Source organism: Colobus angolensis, unplaced genomic scaffold (genome assembly GCF_000951035.1).
Source record: "Colobus angolensis palliatus isolate OR3802 unplaced genomic scaffold, Cang.pa_1.0 Scaffold85, whole genome shotgun sequence".
NCBI lineage: Eukaryota > Metazoa > Chordata > Mammalia > Primates > Cercopithecidae > Colobus > Colobus angolensis.
The window spans coordinates 7,252,455-7,272,963 of record NW_012122376.1 but is presented as its reverse complement, the minus strand read 5'-3'; the positions used below and the strand labels follow the sequence as shown (position 1 = coordinate 7,272,963).

Here is a 20,509-nt window from a genome sequence, read left to right as displayed (position 1 = left end):
TGCTACTCTTCCACCCGCTTTCTCTGGCTCCCCATCCTGCCAGAGGCCACTATCAGCTACACGTTTTGAGGCAGCCTCTTGGATATGCCTTTCCCAGTTAGGAACAGCAGGCCAAGCACTACGCATCCAAGATGGCTGCAATCTTTTGGTTCTTCACAAATGAACTCATCTCATGATTAGGTGACAATCACATGTGGTTTCAACTAATTCCCAACGCTCTCCTTAGGTCTTGGGGGAGGAGAGCCATAAGCTCCAGGATTCTTATTGAATCCTGCCTGTGTATGCTCATTTGGGACAGGTTTAAAAAAAAAAAAGGGGGGGGGGTACTGTATTATGTCATTCTCATGGACCACACTGCGTTCTTGCCCTTCATGACAAGTGTCTCTTAAAATCAAAATGGCCAAAAGACCATTTAGGATTCTTGCCCACCCATCTCCATGAAATGGGCAAGAAATACAGCAGTTCTTAATGCCATTATAATCTACCCCGTCAAGTCTATAAACTGCCCTTCAGTGTCTAAAGTACAGCATCTGCACCAGAGAGCTGCACAGAGGAACCAGTGCAGACCCCAGCAAGTCCATCCTCACCCTCGCCAAGGACATCTCACCATGGAAATGTCCCCAGGGGTGCAGAACATCACCCTGTATACATGTGTCTAACAGGTGACACTTTTCTTAGGTGGCTTTCATGCACCTTAGTTTTAAAATCACATTCCCAATAGAACCCTGTTCTATGCAAGAAACAGGACAGAGGTTTGGGAAATGCAGAACCAGGCCCCTAGGCCACTCCCCTGATGGCTGGTTCCACCACCATGAATGGCATCAAACACAGAGAAGGCCCCAAAGGCAGCATTCTACCAATGGCCCTGTAAGGTTCTAAGAGCCCGGCTGAAGTGCAGGAGAAGTTGGCCTGTTTTCAATTCCCTTTCCTGCTGCTGCTGAGGCTGGCAAGCAGTTATAACAGACCCTTAAGAGTCATAGATTTGCATTTGTTAACTGACAGGCAAAACTCCATTTCCCTCTTCAGATCGTTGGTGGTATGAAAATAAATAATTATTCAAAAATTTGTCCAAGTTTTCTTTTGGAAAATTTGAAGCAAATCCTTCTCTCCATACATCATGAAGAAAACAGCCTAAAAGGTTTCGAAGTCCCCAGGATTCAGATGTTCTGAACGTCTTCCCTACTCAATACCTGTCATCCTTAGGTCACCTCCCAGTTTGCAAAGCTCTCTACCATGTGGCTCTTCGTTTGCTCCTCTGGGGAACTGGTAGGGTTCAGAAAGGAACGATGATTCCACTGAGGTACCAGTAAGCAACCCAGCCAGGGCTCCAACCAACCGATTCGGATTTTCCACTGGATCAGCCTCAACCTGTCACAGGTACTGCTGGTCTCAGTCAACCCCTCTGGCAAGACACCCCCGTGTGCAGCACATAAGACCCTTGGCAGCCCTGCCCTTCCTGCATACACAACAGCATTCAGTCAGCACCTCCAGGCACAGGAAACCATTTGGTAAGACACGAGTATTAAAAAAATAAGTTGCGTGACATTTATTTTGTCTTGTTAACATTAATATCTGTAGAAACATTTTTATTGTCAGTATAAAAATTAACAGGTTTTATTAAATACTTTCTCCAATTTTGTAACACAAAAGATCAGTATAATCTGCATTCATCTTGCACGGCTATTGCAAAGTGAGTTGGTGTTTCAAAAGCAAAACCCAATACTTTAGTACAGAAGGAACAACCGCGATTATTTTGTCTGATGTAGGTATGAGGCTGGATCTTTTGGTGAGGTCCTGCCAGAATTAGATGAAAGCAATCTCTTAAAAAGATGGACGTATCCCCAAAACTTTCAGCAGAACAACTCTGTGTTTCAATTTTCTATGACGGGACTTGAAGATCCTAACAGGCGTCTCTAACGCCAAAGAGTCTGGAAGCCATTATCAAAATTCACTGAAGAGAATACAGGCTAATCTGATTAATGTGCAACTCAGAAGCAGAAGGCCAGCTGCCAGAGAGAAGCACATTCTGCTATCATCTCAACTGAGGTCTGTCCTCAAGGAATGGATTAAGGCATCTTTTAAGAGGACGCTGGTACCATTTGTCTTGGGAAGTCCAGTTAGACATTGCGTTGACGTAATGACAGGGTTGCACACCAAAATGAAACACCTTCCTATGAATGGGTTCTTTTAATATGGGGCATTTAGGAGGTCTAAGAATAATCGTCTGACAGCAGCATTTAAACACAAATAAATCAAAACTTCATTTTCCCCAAATTAGTCATATATTGTAAATATTTCTCTTTTCAAAGGATCTGATAGCTAGTTAAGTCCAAGCAATAGATTAACTAGTCTGCTGTGCTGCCTGCATAGAAATGCCACTTAAATTACACAAAAAATCTATAAATGATTAATTGTTTTGTATATTACCAATTCATTAATAAATTAATGTTATACCATTTTCCCTGAAAGCAAAAGTATTTTTCCACCTCTGCTTGGTGAAAATTAAGAAATTCTGTGTAAGAACAGCATTTAGCAAATAGCTATTAAAAAAAGAGAGACCAATTTTCTAGGTGCATTGGGACATCCATTTAAAATCAATACAAAAAATAATTCCTTGTAAATATATAATATATATTTATACATAATTTGAATATATTTACATACATCCAGCACCTATATACTGCGTTTGTGCTCTGTAAGTGTGTGCTGACATAAATCTTCTCCAATTATTACAAAATTAACAAGGAAGGCAGAACATATGTCCACCTTGAGTCCGACTGGTCCACAGCCAGTACGCGCGGCAAGTGAGAGGGGTTACGTGGTGGCTTGTGGCAGTCCACTGCTCCAGACACCTTCTTCTCCTCCTGGTGAAGATTACAAGTTTTCAACTGTATAAATCTTTACACGTATGCTGATTACTTTTCCAATTATTTACTCCTCTGATCCATATATACAAGCGGAGACAACAAGCTCTGGGAGGCATGGTCTCCCTGCTCAGTGTAGCTAGATTCCCGGTGCTGTCCTGTTTGGGGACAGGCAGACACAGTCATTCATGTTTTAACACTGCCATTTATGTGTGGATACTGAGGAAGGCATGGTTCGTAAGGCATGGGGTCTGGAGAAAAAACAGAATCATCTCCTGAAGAACAAGAACTTCTTGTGTCAGGGTAACTAGGTGAATACTGTTCGAGAGGTTGGCTGAGGTCCAAGTATTCCTGAAAGAAGGGAAGAGAGACGTTTTATTTCATCTTGTGTCAGGATAACAAGGTGAATACGGTTCGAGAGGCTGACTGAGGTCCAAGTATTCCTGAAAGAACGGAAGAGAAGAGTTTCATTTTAAACACAAGCTCTTGAGATGTGGGTACTGAACGCGGGATAAGACAGGAGACCCCTAGAAGGTGAAGAGAGACTCAGCCCACCTGAATTCCACAAAGACCTCCCCCTGAGACACACGTCTGATGTACTCCGGGCTGCCCTTAGCTTTTCTCTTGAAACCCATCATAAATCAATGATTGGCAGGTAGAGAACAATACAACCTGGTTGAGCTATAGGTGCCGGGCAGGCAACTCGACTTCACACGGACCTAACTGACCTGCTGAATCTACACCACCTCCTCACTAAAGCCCTTGCTTCAAATGCGAGCCCCAACAAAATGAAAACCAGGAACATGCTGTGGGTCCCCAGGCCCCCTTTAAGTAGTTGGGACCATGAATATTTATTTTCTGAATTACATTTTACTATTGTAGTTTCTGGGATAATTGAAGGGGAATACTTCTTCATTCAGTCGGTAATTTAACACATGTAAGTCATTACTCTCAGAAGCTCTCCGAGTTGAAAATGTAAACAGGTTCAAAAAAGGCTTGGATATACTCATGTATGTCAAATCCATAATGCACTGTTAAAGGAAACTTTAAGAAAATACAGGTTAAGTTTTAAAGTTTTGAAGGTTTGAGATTCAGAAAGTGTCCTCTGCTCCCCAAGGTATCTGGTGCTGGCTGCCAAAAGCCCTCTGGGTCACCCCAGGATGACACTTCCTCTGACTTGGGTGCCCACGGACTGCTTTATATGGCCTGAGGGCTAAAGATGGTCTTTAACATTGGTAAGTGGTCGAAAAAAAAAAAATCAAAAGAAGAATAATATCCTGTAGCATTAAAAGGAATAAAATTTATATACAATTATAGAAAATTCCAATTTCAGGATCCATAAAATTGTGCTAGAAGACAGACTAGAACACGTCACCAGATGTGTCAGATCTTGAACTCATTTACTAGAACACATCTATTTACATATTGTCTGTGGCTACTTTGGGGCTACAGTGGCAAAGTTGAGACAGAGACCATAGGGCCCGTGAAGCCGAAAATATTTACTCCCTGGCCCTTTACAGAAAGCAGTTGCTGACCCCTTTTCTGAAGCTATGAAAAGCTTTCTAAACTGGGAGCTTGTGGGTCTCTCTGCCTCCACTGGGCTGGCACAGTGGGGCAGTTCTGCTCACACATCCAGAAGCCAATGACTATTCTATGACATGTGGTTTTGCTGAGAGGGGGCAAAAAGTGCAGACCACAGCACAAACAGCCTCAGTGTTATCAGAAAAGAGCCCATGGAATGTTGGCAACTAGACATTTTTTAAGACACACACACACACACACACACACACACACACACACACACACACCCCCTATAACTCATCACCAGGGTTGGCAAGAGAGAGAGTCCCCATCCCAGAAGCGGAATGTGTCAGTTCCAACAACATCAGCATTAACCACACAACTGGAAACAAACACACCCACCACATCAAAAGAGAACTTTTTGCTTACAATGATAAAAACGAAATTGTGTCCTAAATGGAACCATTTTTCTTGAGCATATGGTAATGATTTTCAGAAGGAAAGAAACTTCGATTTTTACATCCGTCAGACAATATGGCATTCTGCTTTTTTATTTTAGGATACTAGATACAAATTTCAGTATGAACGGATCCACTCTACATGCAAATATATAAATAAATCACTTTGAGCATAGACATGAGATCATTAAAATAGAACTTTAGTGCTTTTCCCAGGTTTTGTGTTGTTGTTGTTGTTGTTGTTTTGTTTTTTTTGAGACGGAGTCTCGCTCTCGCTCTGTCCCCCGGGCTGGAGTGCAATGGCATGATCTCAGCTCACTGCAACCTCCACCTCTCCGGTTCAAGCGACTCTCCTGCCTCAGCCTCCCGAAGTAGCTGGGATTACAGGCACACAGCAACATGCCCGGCTAATTTTTTGTATCTTTACTAGAGACAGGGTTTCACCATGTTGGCCAGACTGGTCTGGAACTCCTGACCTCATGACCCGCCCGCCTCGGCCTCCCAAAGTGCTGGGATTACAGGCGTGAGCCACTGCGCCTGGCCAACTTTTCCCAGTTTCCAAATGAAGCCATAAACTTTCAGATCTGATAGGAAAAAAATAGGGATATCAGTAGATTCCAAGTCTACAGTTAAAGGAACTCAAACTAGAAACAACAATTTTGGCAGAAGAAGAAAGGTGGTTTCTTTCCCCCCTTGAACCGTTCCTTTCCTTTCAACTTCTGAAGGTCAGCTGTGTTCATTTAAATGCAGTCTCTTCCTTTATCCAGCACAGGCCACAGTCAGACGCATAAGATAAAGCTGCTGAGTTAAGACTTCATATCACTACATTTGATTATTATTTTTTAAGAAATCACTCTAAAACTATTTTCTAAATCAGAAATTAAGTGTATTATTTTCCTTCTAAAATATTTGGGGGACCTTAACATTTTTCTTGTTGAGACAATTGCATGGTTTGGAGTTAGTTTCCTGTGTAAAAAAACACTATTGTGCATCCTCATTAAATATCTCCAAACACATTCATTAACAATTTCTCTATCTTTTTTTTTTTTTTTTTTTTGAGACGGAGTCTCGCTCTGTCGCCCGGGCTGGAGTGCAGTGGCCTGACCTCAGCTCACTGCAAGCTCCGCCTCCCGGGTTTACGCCATTCTCCTGCCTCAGCCTCCCGGGTAGCTGGGACTACAGGCGCCCACCACCTCGCCCGGCTAGTTTTTTGTATTTTTTAGTAGAGACAGGGTTTCACCGTGTTAGCCAGGATGGTCTCAATCTCCTGACCTCGTGATCCGCCCGTCTCGGCCTCCCAAAGTGCTGGGATTACAGGCTTGAGCCACCGTGCCCGGCCAACAATTTCTCTATCTTAAGATTTGACTGGACTTGATGGGTTTAACATCTTTCCTGCTCAGAGCATATGCTTTCCATAATTATAAAAGGCACTCTATCTGCATATTGAAGCAGCCACTAACATGGCTAAATTTGGACAATGAGTGACAGACGAGTGTTTATTTTGTTGGCGAAGATCATAAATTATTATTATTTTTTTGAGATGAAGTCTCGCTCTGTCTCCCAGACTGCAGTGCAGTGGTGCAATCTCAGTCACTGCAACCTTCGCCTCCTGGGTTCAAGTGATTTTCCTACTTCAGCCTCCTGAGTAGCTGGGATTACAGGCGCACACCACCACATACAACTAATTTTTATATTTTTCGTAGAGGTGAGGTTTTGCTGTGTTGGCCAGGCTTGTCTCGAACTCCTGACCTCAAGTGATCTGCCTGCCTCGGCTTCCCAAAGTGCTGGGATTACAGGCGAGAGCCACTGCACCCGGCAGAGATCATAAATATTTTAGGGAAAATAAATATTTTAACAAAAGGTACATGCTTTTATGTAAAAATCATGTAAGTTGCTCATTGTAGAAAACAGGGTATGTTTATATACACCTAGAAAGAGGCTGCAAGGCACATACCATTACCGACAGGATCCCATAGGATAGTATTGTGGTAACAGAAGCTGGAGTTACGAAACTTCATTGTATTCCACCAAGCAAATGATGAGAACGTTATCAGTTCACCCACTAATGACCGAAGCACAGAATCAAACTTGCACAGGAATCCAAGATCTTTCGCATGCACACCAAAGTCCTGCAGGTGAATACTGCTTCCCCTTTCCCAGTCTCCCACACACATCCCGGACTACTCCACCAGCAGCTACACTGAGGGCGGCCTCGGGGATGTCCCTCTGTCTTTGGTTTCGTGAGTCAGAACTCACAAAATGAAGTTCTGAGAAAAATCATGATTTCAGAGGAACCCATAGTTGATCTATCTGACCCCTATGGAAAAAGAATAAACAAGACCACAGACTCCAACCAACAGCCAACAGGGGAGTGTACGTGTAAAATGCTGTGTGTCTCACAAGCCAACCAAGGACAAGGGGCTTCTGGAAGGAGGTTCTTACCTCATTGGTTGTGAGAGTGAGAATTCGATCCAAGTCTTCTACCAACTGCTTGAACGTTGGTCTCTGGGAGGGCACTGCATGCCAACAGTCCCTCATCATCATGTACCTGGGAAAATGTGATTTCCTCGAATTAATTTCATACGCACTAGGTACGTGCTTATAGTCAGTTTTAATAGGCAATAGGGGGACGCGTTGCAAACTAGGAAAATGCATCAGAACTTTCCAGGCAACTAGATCAGGAGGTCATGAATCACTTTCCCAAAAGCTTCCCTGCCAGTTCCTCCAAAAGGCACTTTGACTTACAAAAACAGCACGTAACCCAAAACATGTTAGGAAGGCAGCTAAGCCATCAAGAAAGACACGTCTATGTGTTTTCCCTGGTATCCCTGGGCCACAGTGACCTCTCACAACGGCATCACACCCTAAAGATGCTTTGGAGGCTGAAGGAAAACGCATATTTCCATGGGCTGGTCTCCAGTCTTCCCTCCCCTGACACCCTTCCCTGCACCAAAGCAGCTCTACTATTTATCTGCCCAGCGCTTTGGGTCTTAATGATTCTAGTTGGCAAAGCTTCCTGAGTTTAAAAAAGTAAAATAAAATTTGACAACTACAACTTCAATTTTTTTATGAATTAATCTGCCACCACTGGGCTGCACACTAACTTCCTGATTAACTCTTAGATAGGCCTAGCTTCCTAGGTCTTATCTTGATTACGGGTTTCGACAGATCCTCTATGTTAAAAGAAAAAAAAAAAAAAACCAATAGGAATGACAAAGAGCACAATAAATGCCTTTATATAATATGCTATAAAATGTGGCCATTCATCAGACATCCACAGTACACCGAAAAGCACTCACGGGATTACTGATATAAAATCCCCATGAAATGATACACAATAGACCGCAGTCTCTGGGACAATCACTCTTCTTAGTTAATCCTGGAAGGGTTGAGGCAGGAGGCAGAGAGACTCCTTTCAAAGCACCGATTCTATTGCACCAGGCACACGTCACCAACACAACATAACTCTCCTTAAAGTGTGAGGCAGGTTTTGCTAGAAACCAGCTCCTGGTTTTATAGGCAGATCTGGTGCTCTAAAGAGGGTGCCTAGACACATTTTTAATTCTCTGCACTAAAACACAAGTGAGACCTAGGTAACCAAACACGAGTTCCTTCGCTCTGAGGAAATGTGGTTGGCGTCAATCTGTAAGGGCAATTTTCAGTGGTTCAAGAAGTTCCGGAAATGCCGATTCTCCACTGGCCACGATGGGGCCAGGCGGGGGCCAGGCACAACCACTGGGGAAAGGCTGTGCTGGTTCCTTAATCCTACACCCCGCAGGGTGGCCCCGCGGCTTTCTAGCTTGTTTCCTGACCCGTGTCACTCCACAGGAGACTGCAGAAGGCACAGCACAGTGGCCCAGGAAGACCACTCTCGCTGGCTCTGCAAAGTCAGGAGCCCTCAGCCAGTAAGCCAGACACCCTCTGATCCAAAGCCCTCTCCATACTCAGAATCATGTTCTTTCTCTCAGACAAGTAACGGTTGTCAGCGTCGCTATGTAGCCCAGTTCTGGATTGAGCCCAGAGAGCTTCAGCCATTCTTCTTAGAGCATGTTTAGGAAACTAGGGGCCTTCAAAAACGAGGCACATCAGGAGAAGTATTAATGGTGTGGCAAGTCCACTGTGGCACCGGCAGGAAAGACAACAGCCCTTACAGTTCGTTGGTGCAGTTGGCTGGTTTATCCATTCTGTGTCCTTCCTTCAGCAGCTTAAAAAGTTCCTCCACGGGAATCCCTGGGTAGGGCGAGCCCCCTAAAGTGAAGATCTCCCACATTAACACCCCGAAGGACCAGCTGCAACAAAAGGAGAAAGCACAGCATTACTAACCCATCCACACTGCCAAAACCTAAACATGCCCAGCTGAGACATAAACACCTCCTCACTTCTGAAGTTCAAAGACAAATGGGCCCTCCTGCAGTTCATCCTATGTGCTCTTTCCTGCCCCGCAAGAGCATCCCCAAATGATGATGACACGGGGATGTGCTGATGGAATTTTCCATCAATAGACAAATAGGCAAACTGCCATCACTCTGGAATAGAGCTGCTTGTCTTAACTGTGGTGTTAGCAATGCAAGGATCCCAGTTTCTCAGTTTCAAAGCCTTTACACTCCTTTCCAACTCCCTATGTGCCTGACCCAAGGGTTGTGATCTGCCAGGATGGGCAGTTGACAGAATAAGGCCAGCAAGCCAACTCTGCAGGATCACAGCTGCCCTCTGTGGCCGGTGGAACATCTGCTGCACAGAGGCTCTGGAACTTACTAAGATTGCAAAGGCAGTCAGCACAGGGCTGGGGTTAGGATGAGGAATCACATGCCCCAGATGAATTGCCCACAGCAAAACTGAACACATCTCACAGGCCACAATTTATTTACACTTGACTCTTCAGAGACTTGGACTTCCTGCGCCAAGTTCAGGAGACTCAGTCTCTGGGATGAGCAAGCTGAGAAAGCCAGGCTTAGCAATGTCATGGTCACTCTGGAAACTCACCCTTCTGTACTTGATGGCAGTGAGTTTCACTCCGCAGTTTTCTGTGGAGCAAAAGCAGCAGCACAGGACAGGCAGAACAGCCTCTGTGTCTCAGTTGCTCACAGCAAAAATGGGATCGTAATGTCTTCTTTTTTGGGATTGTTGAGAGGACCGACTATGGTAGCACAGAATTAATGCCTACCCAGAATTCTTCCTGCTCATACACATAAAAAATAGTTCGATTTTTTTCCCCCCCGAGTCTTGCTCTGTTGCCAGGCTGGAGTGCAGTGACGCAATCTCAGCTCACTGCAACCTCTGACTCCCGGGTTCAAGTGATTCTCCTGCCTCAGCCTTCCAAGTAGCTGAGATTACAGGCACGCACCACCACACGCAGCTAATTTTCGTAGTTTTAGTAGAGACGGGGTTTCACCATGTTGGCCAGTATGGTCTCGATCTCCTGACCTCATGATCCACCCGCCTTGGCCTCCTAAAGTGCTGGGATTACAGGCGTGAGTTAAAAATGCCCAGCCTTCAACTGAATTTTCAAATCTAAAATGTCAGTTGGAGCCTGACTCAAATGGTTTTGTAAGTGTATCATAACAGAAATATTCTACTGTGCTTCTAGAATGCTATCAAGTATGCCAAAGCAAGACCAGACCTTTTTGTTGAGGGATAAACACAGACAGTAGACCCTGCAGAGGTCCCCAGCCTAGACCACCTCTCACTCAGCTCCACTCTTTAAGGACAAATCTGGGTTAGAGGGAAATATGACAAACTATTCTTAAGTGGGAAAAGCTCCAGGATTATTCCTTTAATGGGGTGAAGAATATGCCAAGAGCTTGGCGAATTAGATATTGGCTTTGTAGCTGCACATCCATGAATATGTTCAAGGGAAGGACTTCCGCTCTGGCAGGAGGAGGTCAGCAGTTCCACCTCCTGTGCTCTTTGAAGCCAGGCAGATTAGTAACAGAGCATTGGTTATCAGCCTACCATAAAATCCGTCCTTTCTAAGGCCGGCTCCTGCACCTTCTACGAATGTGTGAAATGCAGCAGTCACCAAAGAAGGAAGGAAGGCAAAATGCGTACAGTATTTTTGCAGCTCAAGCCCAGGAAGAAGTCAGAGAAAAGAGAGTTACTCACACATCACTCTGATGAGTGTATACTCTATCAAACAGGGCTTCTGGAGCCATCCACTTGACTGGAAGTCGACCCTGAAAATGTAGAAGAAAATGTAAAACCTAAATATATTAAAAAGAATTTATCTTAGCAGGCTCAATAGGGCTGTGCCCTGTTTAAGAGCTGATATTCTCATGGCTTTTACTGGTCAGTCAATAGAGCAGAAATCAATCCCAATGAGGACCATACATAATGTGTGAGATGCACAGATTTGGGCCATTAATAAAATGCCATCTCCTTAGATTCTTTTATCTCCCTAGCACGCAGATCCTCCTTGACCAGTTATTAGGCAAAAATTAACCCAGTAACTTCCAAGCTCTAGTTTTTGCTATGAAAGTTCTTGATGAGAACCATAAGAAAATCCTAGTGGCTGTTGATTATTCTGTATATAAGTGTTTCACATTTACTAAAATTGACATAAATAGAGGCTAAATTTGCATACTGAGAGTTTGTGAATAATAAGGCAAAAGAACAGGAATCAGGCACAGGGGAATGGGTCCCCACAGATCCCACCCAGCTCTCAACATTGACGGCTTTTCTCTTGGAACATTCTGAGCCCCACCCCCGCCCCTGCCCACTGTGTTACTGCCATCCACTTACATTGGTGGTCTTTTTGTAATAGTCTATATTGTTGATATCTCTGGCGAGTCCAAAGTCTGCTATTTTCATCACATTGTTTTCTGTTACCAAAACATTTCTGGCTGCTAAATCTCGATGAATACACTGAAATCAAGAAAGAACCAAGAGAAATAACAATTTCAAAACACCACAAGAACAAAAAGGAAGTATGTTCATTTCTTAAAATGCAGATAGAAAAGATAGCTGATGTTAAAAACTAGTTGCAGTATACTATAAGAAACACAGTGTGGCTGGGTGCAGTGGCTCATGCCTGTAATACCAACACTTTGGGAGGTCAAGGTGGGCGGATCACTTGAGATCAGGAATTCAAGACCAGCCTAGCCAACACGGTAAAACCCCATCTCGGCTAAAACTACAAAAATTAGCTGAGCGTGGTGCTGCGCACCTGTAGTCCCAGCTACTCAGGAGGCTGAGGCATGAGAATCACTTGAACCCCGGAGGCAGAGGTTGCAGTAAGCTGAGATCACGCCATTGCACTCCAGTCTGGGTGACAGAGTGAGACTCTCAAAAAAAAAAAAGAAAGGAAAGAAATACAGTGTGGCTCTAAGATTAAGAAGACAGGTCAACTGGGATCATCTGAGAGCCTGGAACACGACATGTATTTGTTTTGGAATTATAAATAAATAGAATGATCATTTTGAAAAGTGAAGGTAGACTAAATAACCATATTCTCTTTTATCTGCAATTGTCCAGCCACACCGGTGTCTTCCTTTCAGCTGCTTATAGATCTGTATCTGAGCATCCTAAAATACTTTCTCTCAACACTTGCTCTCCTGCCCTTTACACCTGAATTTTCAGAAACGTTGGTTAAAATCCAACATCGCATCTTCTTCATTCCTGGTCACTTCTCAAACATTCTAACCTGTGTTCTGCTCTTGCCTCTACCTGAAGCTTATAAAGAACTTCTGAATTGTTAGATGCAAATAATGTCCTCCTCCAACTCCTCAGTTGTTCCTCCTCTGTGGCTTCAGATGCTGTTGATTTCTTGCTTTTTAAAACAGTCCCTCTGTTTAAGTTTTTTTTTTTTCTTTTTGTTAGATGGAGTCTTGCACTTGTCGCCCAGGCCAGAGTGCAATGGTGTGATCTCAGCTCACTGCAACCTCCGCCTCCTGGCTTCAAGGGATCCTCCCGCCCCAGCCTCCTGAGTAGCTGAGATTACAGGTGCCCGCCGCCACCCCACCCAGCTAATGTTTTGTATTTTTAGTAGAGACGGGGTTTCACCATGTTGGTCAGGCCGGTCTCGAACTCCTGACCTCAGGTAAGCCACCCGCCTCAGCCTCCCAAAGTGCTAGGATTACAGGCGTGAGCCACTGTACCCAGCCCCGCTATTTAGTTTTATCCTGTCCCCTTCTCTCAGCTGGCTCTCTCTCTCTCTCCATGCCCTCTCAGAATCTCTGGCTGGCTCTTCTCTTTTTCTGTCCCTTCAAATAGAGGAATTGTTCCATTAAGTTTATGTATTTCCATATATCCTCACGGCATTAATTCTAAACACATACAAAATATGCGCAAGTTCACATCTCCATCCCGACCTCCCTCCTGAGACCCACATTCTCATATTCAACTGTCTATGGGACACTTCCACACTGACATTCCCTTGACATCTCAAATTCAAGGGTTCAACTCCTATCCAATGCTTATCCTCTTTGTCTCTCTTAATCGGAGAGCTATACACCGGTATTCTTTACACATTCCTCCCAAGTCCTGTTGATTTCAACTCCAAAATGCCTTCCCATGTGTCCATACCATGCCTTTCCCACTGCTAGTCCCTTAGTCCAGGACATCTTCACCGTCTGCCCCTTCCCCCTGAGACTTCCACGCTGCCCATCTAGCAGGTCTCTACACTTCCAAACTTAGCCCTGTTGTACCTCCTCCATGTCCCATATCTAAGGTTCTTGAAATGACCAGTCATGTCCTTTTTTGGCCTCTACCATGGCCAATGCCCGTCTATCCACATTCTCAGTCCAGTTTCTCCTAACACCTGGCCTCAGCCTGAATGTGCCACATACACTGAAATATTAAATATTGCTACACAACAGCTAATTTATTGTCCTGACACTAACTCTGGGGTCTCAGAAAGGTCTAGCTATTACGACTTTTCCTTCCTTCCTTTTTTTTTTTTTTTTTGAGACGGAGTTTCACTCTTGTTTCCCAGGCTGGAGTGCAATGGCACAATCTTGGCTCAATGCAACCTCTGCCTCCCAGGTTCAAGTGATTCTCCTGCCTCAGCCTCCCAATTAGATGGGATGGCAGGTGCCCACCACCACATCTGGCTAATTTTGTATTTTTGGTAGAGATGGGGTTTCACTATGTTGGTCAGGCTGGTCTCGAACTCCTGACCTCAAGTGATCCACCTGCCTCGGCCTCCCAAAGTACTGGGATTACAGGCGTGAGCCACACACCCAGTCTATGACTTTTCCTTTCTACAAATGATATGCTATTGTGAGCTGTTGCATTTTTGTTACACTTTAATATAGCAAGATTTCCACAAGATACAAGGTAATTAGGGTCCCCAATCATCACCTTCTATTTTGGGAAGAGATAAGACATAAAGAAGCAAATATCACCACCGAAGGCTTTTACACTGGTTACTGGCAAAGGTTAACTATCACACGAAGCATAAAGTCTTATCAATCCATTCAACAATGCTGAAATGGAGCCGATCTTCGGCACTCCACGAAATGGACAATTAAAAAAAGGGGCAAGCTAAGTGATCCCTGAAATATAAATAAGGAACTGTTTGATTCCACCCTGACCGCCAGCTATTCCTTGTGTTCACACACGTCTGGGCCCCCCGCGTAGCCTCAGCCCAGAAGCGGGAAAGCAAGAAAGCCACGCAAGCTTGCAATCCCTGGCCAGGCTGGAAGATTCGTCTGCAGCCCGGTTCCCAGTTTTGGAGGCCTCTTCAAATTGAACTTCCAAGCCCCGGGCCAAACTCTCCCGGTGGTGTGCTCCTACCGACACGCGCTCTGTACGCCTGGCAAGCTGTGTGGTCAGAAGAATGTGCTTCCCACGCACTGGGCTCCGACCATGCATTGGGGCTCAGCTTGCACGGAGACAATGCTGATGGCTCCCTCCACCATCTTCTCAGCAAGAGCCAGAGCCTAGCGTGGCCATCCCTCATCCCAGGTGCTAGCAAACATCAAACCCCAGCCTCTGGGTTGAATAAGAGGAGACTTGGAACCTACACCCGAGAAAAAGAAAGTAATCAAAGGCAAGCCAAATCCCCATCATCCACAGGAATGTGAGCTGGTCTCCAGCACAGAAAGCTGACCATTTTACACAATTAGGGCCCCGGGACAGTGTCGGTGTTCCACAGGTGAAGGTCAGTGGGTCACTAAGGGAAGGAAGAGCAACACCCCTATGACGTAGACAATATGCCCTGTGCCCAGTATGGCTGATGACATCGAATTCCTGCGGCAACCTATGACACAGATAGTTTTATACCCATTTTACAGGTGGGGAAGCTGGGGCTTCACTAAAAAAACTGCTCAGGGCCGGGCGCGGTGGCTCAAGCCTGTAATCCCAGCACTTTGGGAGGCCGAGGTAGGCGGACCACGAGGTCAGGAGATCGAGACCATCCTGGCTAACACAGTGAAGCCCCATCTCTACTAAAAATACAAAAAATTAGCCGGGTATGGTGGCAAGCGCCTGTAGTCCCAGCTACTCGGGAGGCTGAGGCAGGAGAATCGCTAGAACCCGGGAGATGGAGGTTGCAGTGAGCCAAGATAGTACCACTGAACTCCAGCCTCGGTGAAAAAGCTAGACTCTGTCTCCAAAAAACACAAAAAAATCTGCTCAGGGCCAGGCACGGTGGCTCATGCCTGTAATCCCAGCACTTTGGGAGGCTGAGGTGGGCGGATCACTTGAGGTCAGGAGTTCAAGACCAGCCTGGCCAACATGGTGAAACCCCATCTCTACCAAAAAATAGCCAGGTGTGGTGGTACACGCCTGTAGTCCCAGCAACTCAGGAGGCTGAGGTAGGAGAATCACTTAAACCCAGGGGGCCAAGGCTGCAGTGAGCCGAGATCATGCCACTGCACTCTAGCCAGATGACAGAGTGAGACCCTATCTCAAAAACAAAACCAAACTGCTCGGGTTTAACACTTTGAGGGTTAACTGGGTTTGGGATTCGGTTAAAAAAGTAAAATTAGTGTGATCTGAGCTAAAAATAGCAAGGATTTTATAAATTGTGTAAGGCTTAAATACCCTATTACCTAATTGCATTGCTGTATACACCATGGAGTTTTTTCACTTCTCTGTCTCCAGTCCCCAACCCGCCCCCAACATTCACACACTCACACATGCACATGTACACGCACAACTGAAAGCTGCTGGAGGCCAGGCAGTGTGTGCTCATCTCAATCGGCCCAGCGCTGAGCACAGATGAACCTAGGACATCAGTAACGATGTAATCAACAGTTCTCTTCTGCCCCTTCCTTCAGGCAAGCATGTCTCTCTCAAGCCCACGACACCCCATTTGAGGGGATGGGTGTGGGGAAGCCAGGGCTGGACCCTTTCCCTGGTTCTTCATTCTCCACCTGCACGAATAAGCCCTCCATTTTTGGAAGCAGAGCCCTCACAGGGGGACCATTCTTAACATCTTCATCTACCACCATTTTCAAACCTATGCTGGGTCCTTCGCTGCGGGTGGCCTCCAGTAAGTGGCTTCGGAACCATGTCATGTCCTAAAGGCCCATGCAATATCCCTTTTACCTTGGGCTGTTGCTCAATGTAGAGGCAATGAGGCCATACTGGGGCACTAAACAACCCCCCCAAACCCCACCCCACCCCCGCCACAGAATCTCATTGGTCCTGCCTCAGTTTAGAGAGAGTTAGGGGCCTCCTGAGAGCAGGAGACAGCTGAGTGGGGGAGCAGGAGACCTAGGTCTGGGACCTGCCACTCCACCAAGTTCCCTTCTCAGAAGTGAGGACATCTGAGTCCTCCTGACACATCTGGGCGCAGAGTGTTCATGCCACTTCCTCACCATCCTCGCTGATACAACGGGGATCCAAATCCCACCTATTTCCGGGTTGTTCTGGGGGCTACGTGAGATGCTTTATGTCAAATGCTCTGCCACAGCGCCTGGAAGATGGTTAGCTTCTCCCAGAGCGGTCAGTGATTAATAATAACAATAGTTACTATTATCACAACCCTTTAATATGGGTACTTCCGTTCTTCCATGATGAAACGGATTCATTTGCCCTGGTTAGCAAAGTTCGTCTCTTAGTTTTCTCTCCGCCAGCTCCAAAACAGGAAGGAGCTCTGAGTCCTCAGGGCTAGGGTGGGCAGGGGTACCACCTCTAGGACCAGGACCCCACACCCACGCTTCTCCCCAGTCTGAGCGCCGAGGCTCTACTGCCTGTCCCCTCCTTCCTGAAGTTCCCGTGTGGGGCCTCTGCACTCCGTGTCCTGATTTTCCTACCACCCAGGCTGTGCCTCCTCGGCCTCTACTGCTATTTCTGGTGCTTTCAGTCAATCTCTAGATTTGAGAATTTTCTCAGGACCTGACTTCAGGCTTCTGTCCTCCTCTTCCAAGCTTCTCCGCAGATGAGTTTGTCCACGCCCATGGATTGAACTCACAGCTCCCTTTGCTGCCTCCCAGCTGTTAGCCCACCCTCAGAGCTGAGCTGCTGCCTGCAGCTTCTTCAGTATCTCCCCTTGGATGACTCAGATACGTTCAAGACGAGCTCTGGATTTTCCACCCAGATCTATGCCCCCTGCCCCAACCCTGGTTCCCAACTCCTCCCAGAGTTAGAAGCTGCACCACCATCCGGTTTTTCAAGCTGGAAATCCAGAAGTTATCCTTGATCTCTCTTTCTCTCCCTCCTATCTAATCAATCCGTTCACTATCCCAAGAGCAAAATACGTCCAACATCAGCCCACCAGCTTCTCTCAGTGTCTTCGGACCCCACAGACCCCAGCCCAAACCATCACCACGTTTGACAGGGACTCAGCCTCCCCATTCACCATACAAGCAGCAGTGAGAGTCACCTCTGAAGCACAAACTGATCTTCTTCCTCCCCCTCAGCGGCTTCCATGGCAGTGACAGCAAAGTGCAACATCCTGGCATGAGTACGGCCTTATCCCACTGTTTCCTTCATGGCACCTTTTTCAATATATTTTTTTATAGCCTGATTTTCATTCCCACATTTACTGTCAGTTTCTCTTACTGTCACCCATGGTTCCTGCCCCAAAAGGTCAAGGACTATGTCTATTCTGGCCACTTCGCTGGAGAGCCTGACCAAGGCCATGAGACATCGGGCGTGCTCTAGGAGTAGAGGTTGAAGGATTTAATAAAATGACCAGGCCAGCCCTCCTACCACATTTCTCCTAGTAGCACCACCCTGCTGGGTGCAAAACTGCTTCCCCTATCTCCCGCACAGGTAGGGCAGGGAGTGATCAGGACCAGAAGATCAAAATAGGCAGCCTACAGATGGGCTACAATCCCCAGGCTTATTTAGGAGGAGTTCACAGCTGCAGAAAAGGAGGGATGGCACAGTGAGTATCCACGGCTGCTGGGTTTGCTTGTTACAACTACTCAATTGCTTGCTGTCTCCACGTCCTGCCCCACCTGCCCCTACACAGATACACACACAGTACATGCATGTTATGGCTGGACCACTTAAAACTGAGTTGCAGGCATCACTGATACTTCACAAGTCTCAATTCTTCAGCACATTTCTCCTACAACAGATACCACTGTCACCAGCCCCCAAATTCAACACTGATACAGAAATATAATCAGTAATATTGTACAGTCCATATTCAAATTTCCATATTCAAAGGACATTCACAAATGTCCTTTCTAAGAGCTGGCCACCCTCCCCACCCCACAGGATCCAGTCCAGCATCCCACTTTTACACTTAGAAATTGTCTCATTGGCCCCTTTAATCTGGAACTGTCTCCCCAGCAGTTTTTGTCTTTCGAGACACTGACATTTTGAAGTGATACCTTGTCAAATGTCCCATATTCTAGATCTGTCTGGTTGTCTCTGGATGCCAGATATTTTCTGATTGGCAAACTCCCCTGCATACATGCACGCACAGGCACGTGCACACAGACGCAATCACAGAAGTCAAAACTGGGTTTAGTTTCCTAAAACCTATATATTGGGAGATTTTTATACGAAAACAAATCTGAAAAAGTCTTAAACTCCAAACTCTCTTCAAATTTTTTTGAAAGGTTTTCTTAAATTAAAAAAAAAAGGCAAAACACCCTGTCTCTACAAAACAAAAAACAATAAACTTAGCCAGGCGTGGTGGCACATCCCTGTAGTCCCACCTACTCAGGAGGCTGAGGTGGGAGGCTCACCTGAACCCGGGAGGTCAAGGCTGCAGTGAGCTGTGATTATGCCACTGCACTCAGTTTGTTTGAAAGAAAGAAAGAAAAAAACATCCAGAACACGGGGTAGCTCTGGGCCATGTTCCTATGTGGCCAGAGAGTAGAGCTGAGGTGCAGCCGTTCCTCGAATCTCTGCACTCTGAGTGATTCGCAGGCCTTGGTTGTGTGACTGGCATGGCCCCATGGAGACCTGAGTTTGTGACCCTTCAGGCAACCCAGACCCCCAGTGACAGAGGGTCCACGCCCACCAGAGGATCTTACCTCTTTGGGGACCCAAGGAATTCCTGGCGCTGCAATGATGCACACCGCAGGTAGGAGCAGTGCCCACCTCTGCCCGGGAGGCAGCCCTGCCCCTCCGCTTCTCTATGTGTGGGGTTGACGAGGGAGTTTTGGGTCATCCAAAATGTCTCTGAGGACATCTGGGCACCTGTCTAACTACTTTCAGAATAACTGAAATGCTTCAAGTTCCACAGTAAGTGGCGTGCCCGGAATGCAGGCAGTCCACCTCAGGGGACCTGGCCAACTTCTAACCACAGAGGGTCACCCGCCAAACGAGACTAAATAAACGCAGAGCTCCAGGATGCAAGGTTACTAAAATACCCCTTTGTTTGACATTTACTTTTAGAATATTTAATGCCATATCAAACCCAAAACACTAAACACCTAAAGTCTATATTCAAAAACTCAGTAACCACAAAATAAATGAAGCTTAAAAAAAAAGGAAAATCATCCGAATTAAAGGGGGCCTTTAAAACTACCCATTTCCCACCTGGAGAGCCGAATTCCCAGGGAAATCAGACATGGTCCTGTCTCAAAGAAGAGATATCTTTACTGCTCATCTCTGCAGCGACACTATAGGTTTATGACGCTGCTTTGGTTTTAAAGAGTTCATTAAACTCAAATATGAATAACACAATAAATATTCTCCAGGTTGTACAAGACATGCGAGGGCTTGATCTAGCAAATGAGCACGTCTAAATTGCCTGTTTTCTTTAAAGACATTTTTAATTGGATTCCACCCAACCAAGTAGAATGTGAAGGACTCACTTTTTGGGAAGCCAAGTACTCCATGCCTCTGGCCAGCTGGTAGGTGCACGACACCAAGTCCTTGAAGGTCATCTGCTCCTCAGGAACACGGTTAATGTCATAGGAGTACTCCATCCCGGGTGGCCTCCGGGCTCGGAGGTATTCTCGGAGGTTGCCTTTAGAGGCATACTCAACTATGACATAGAGAGGCCCTGTCAAGGAAGAAGAGAAGCTCCCTAAAGAGAGAATCCAAGGTCTGCCCTTGGGCAATTCAGCAAAACATTTTTAGTTATTACAACCCAACGCTTTTTTTTTTTTTTTTAAGTTTAACATACAGACGCCGGGCGTGGTGGCTCATATCTGTAATCCCAGCACTTAGGGAGGCCGAGGCAGGTGGATCACCTGAGGCCAGGAGTTCGAGACCAGCCTGGCCAGCATGGCGAAACCCCGTCTCTACTAAAAATACAAAAATTAGCTGGGCGCGGTGGCACACACCTATAGTCTCAGCTACTATAGGCCA

At 46.0% G+C, this 20,509-nt stretch overlaps 1 protein-coding gene across 3 annotated transcripts in view; it reads right to left on the bottom strand.

Annotated features, from left to right (window-relative positions):
* Positions 1-1,520: 1,520 nt before the first annotated feature.
* FGFR2 (fibroblast growth factor receptor 2) overlaps positions 1,521-20,509 on the bottom strand; it is a 119,861-nt gene continuing 100,872 nt past the window's right edge. For 2 of the 3 annotated variants that reach the window (XM_011930251.1, XM_011930252.1), the window contains exons 11-16: positions 20,011-20,201; positions 11,582-11,704; positions 10,946-11,016; positions 8,995-9,132; positions 7,286-7,391; positions 1,521-3,215 (exon numbers count right to left, since the gene is read on the bottom strand). In XM_011930251.1, the coding sequence (XP_011785641.1) occupies positions 3,051-3,215; positions 7,286-7,391; positions 8,995-9,132; positions 10,946-11,016; positions 11,582-11,704; positions 20,011-20,201 (794 nt within the window). In that variant the 3' untranslated portion in view covers positions 1,521-3,050. The remainder of the gene's footprint in view (positions 3,216-7,285; positions 7,392-8,994; positions 9,133-10,945; positions 11,017-11,581; positions 11,705-20,010; positions 20,202-20,509) is intronic. The other variant, XM_011930250.1, reaches the window with a different exon arrangement.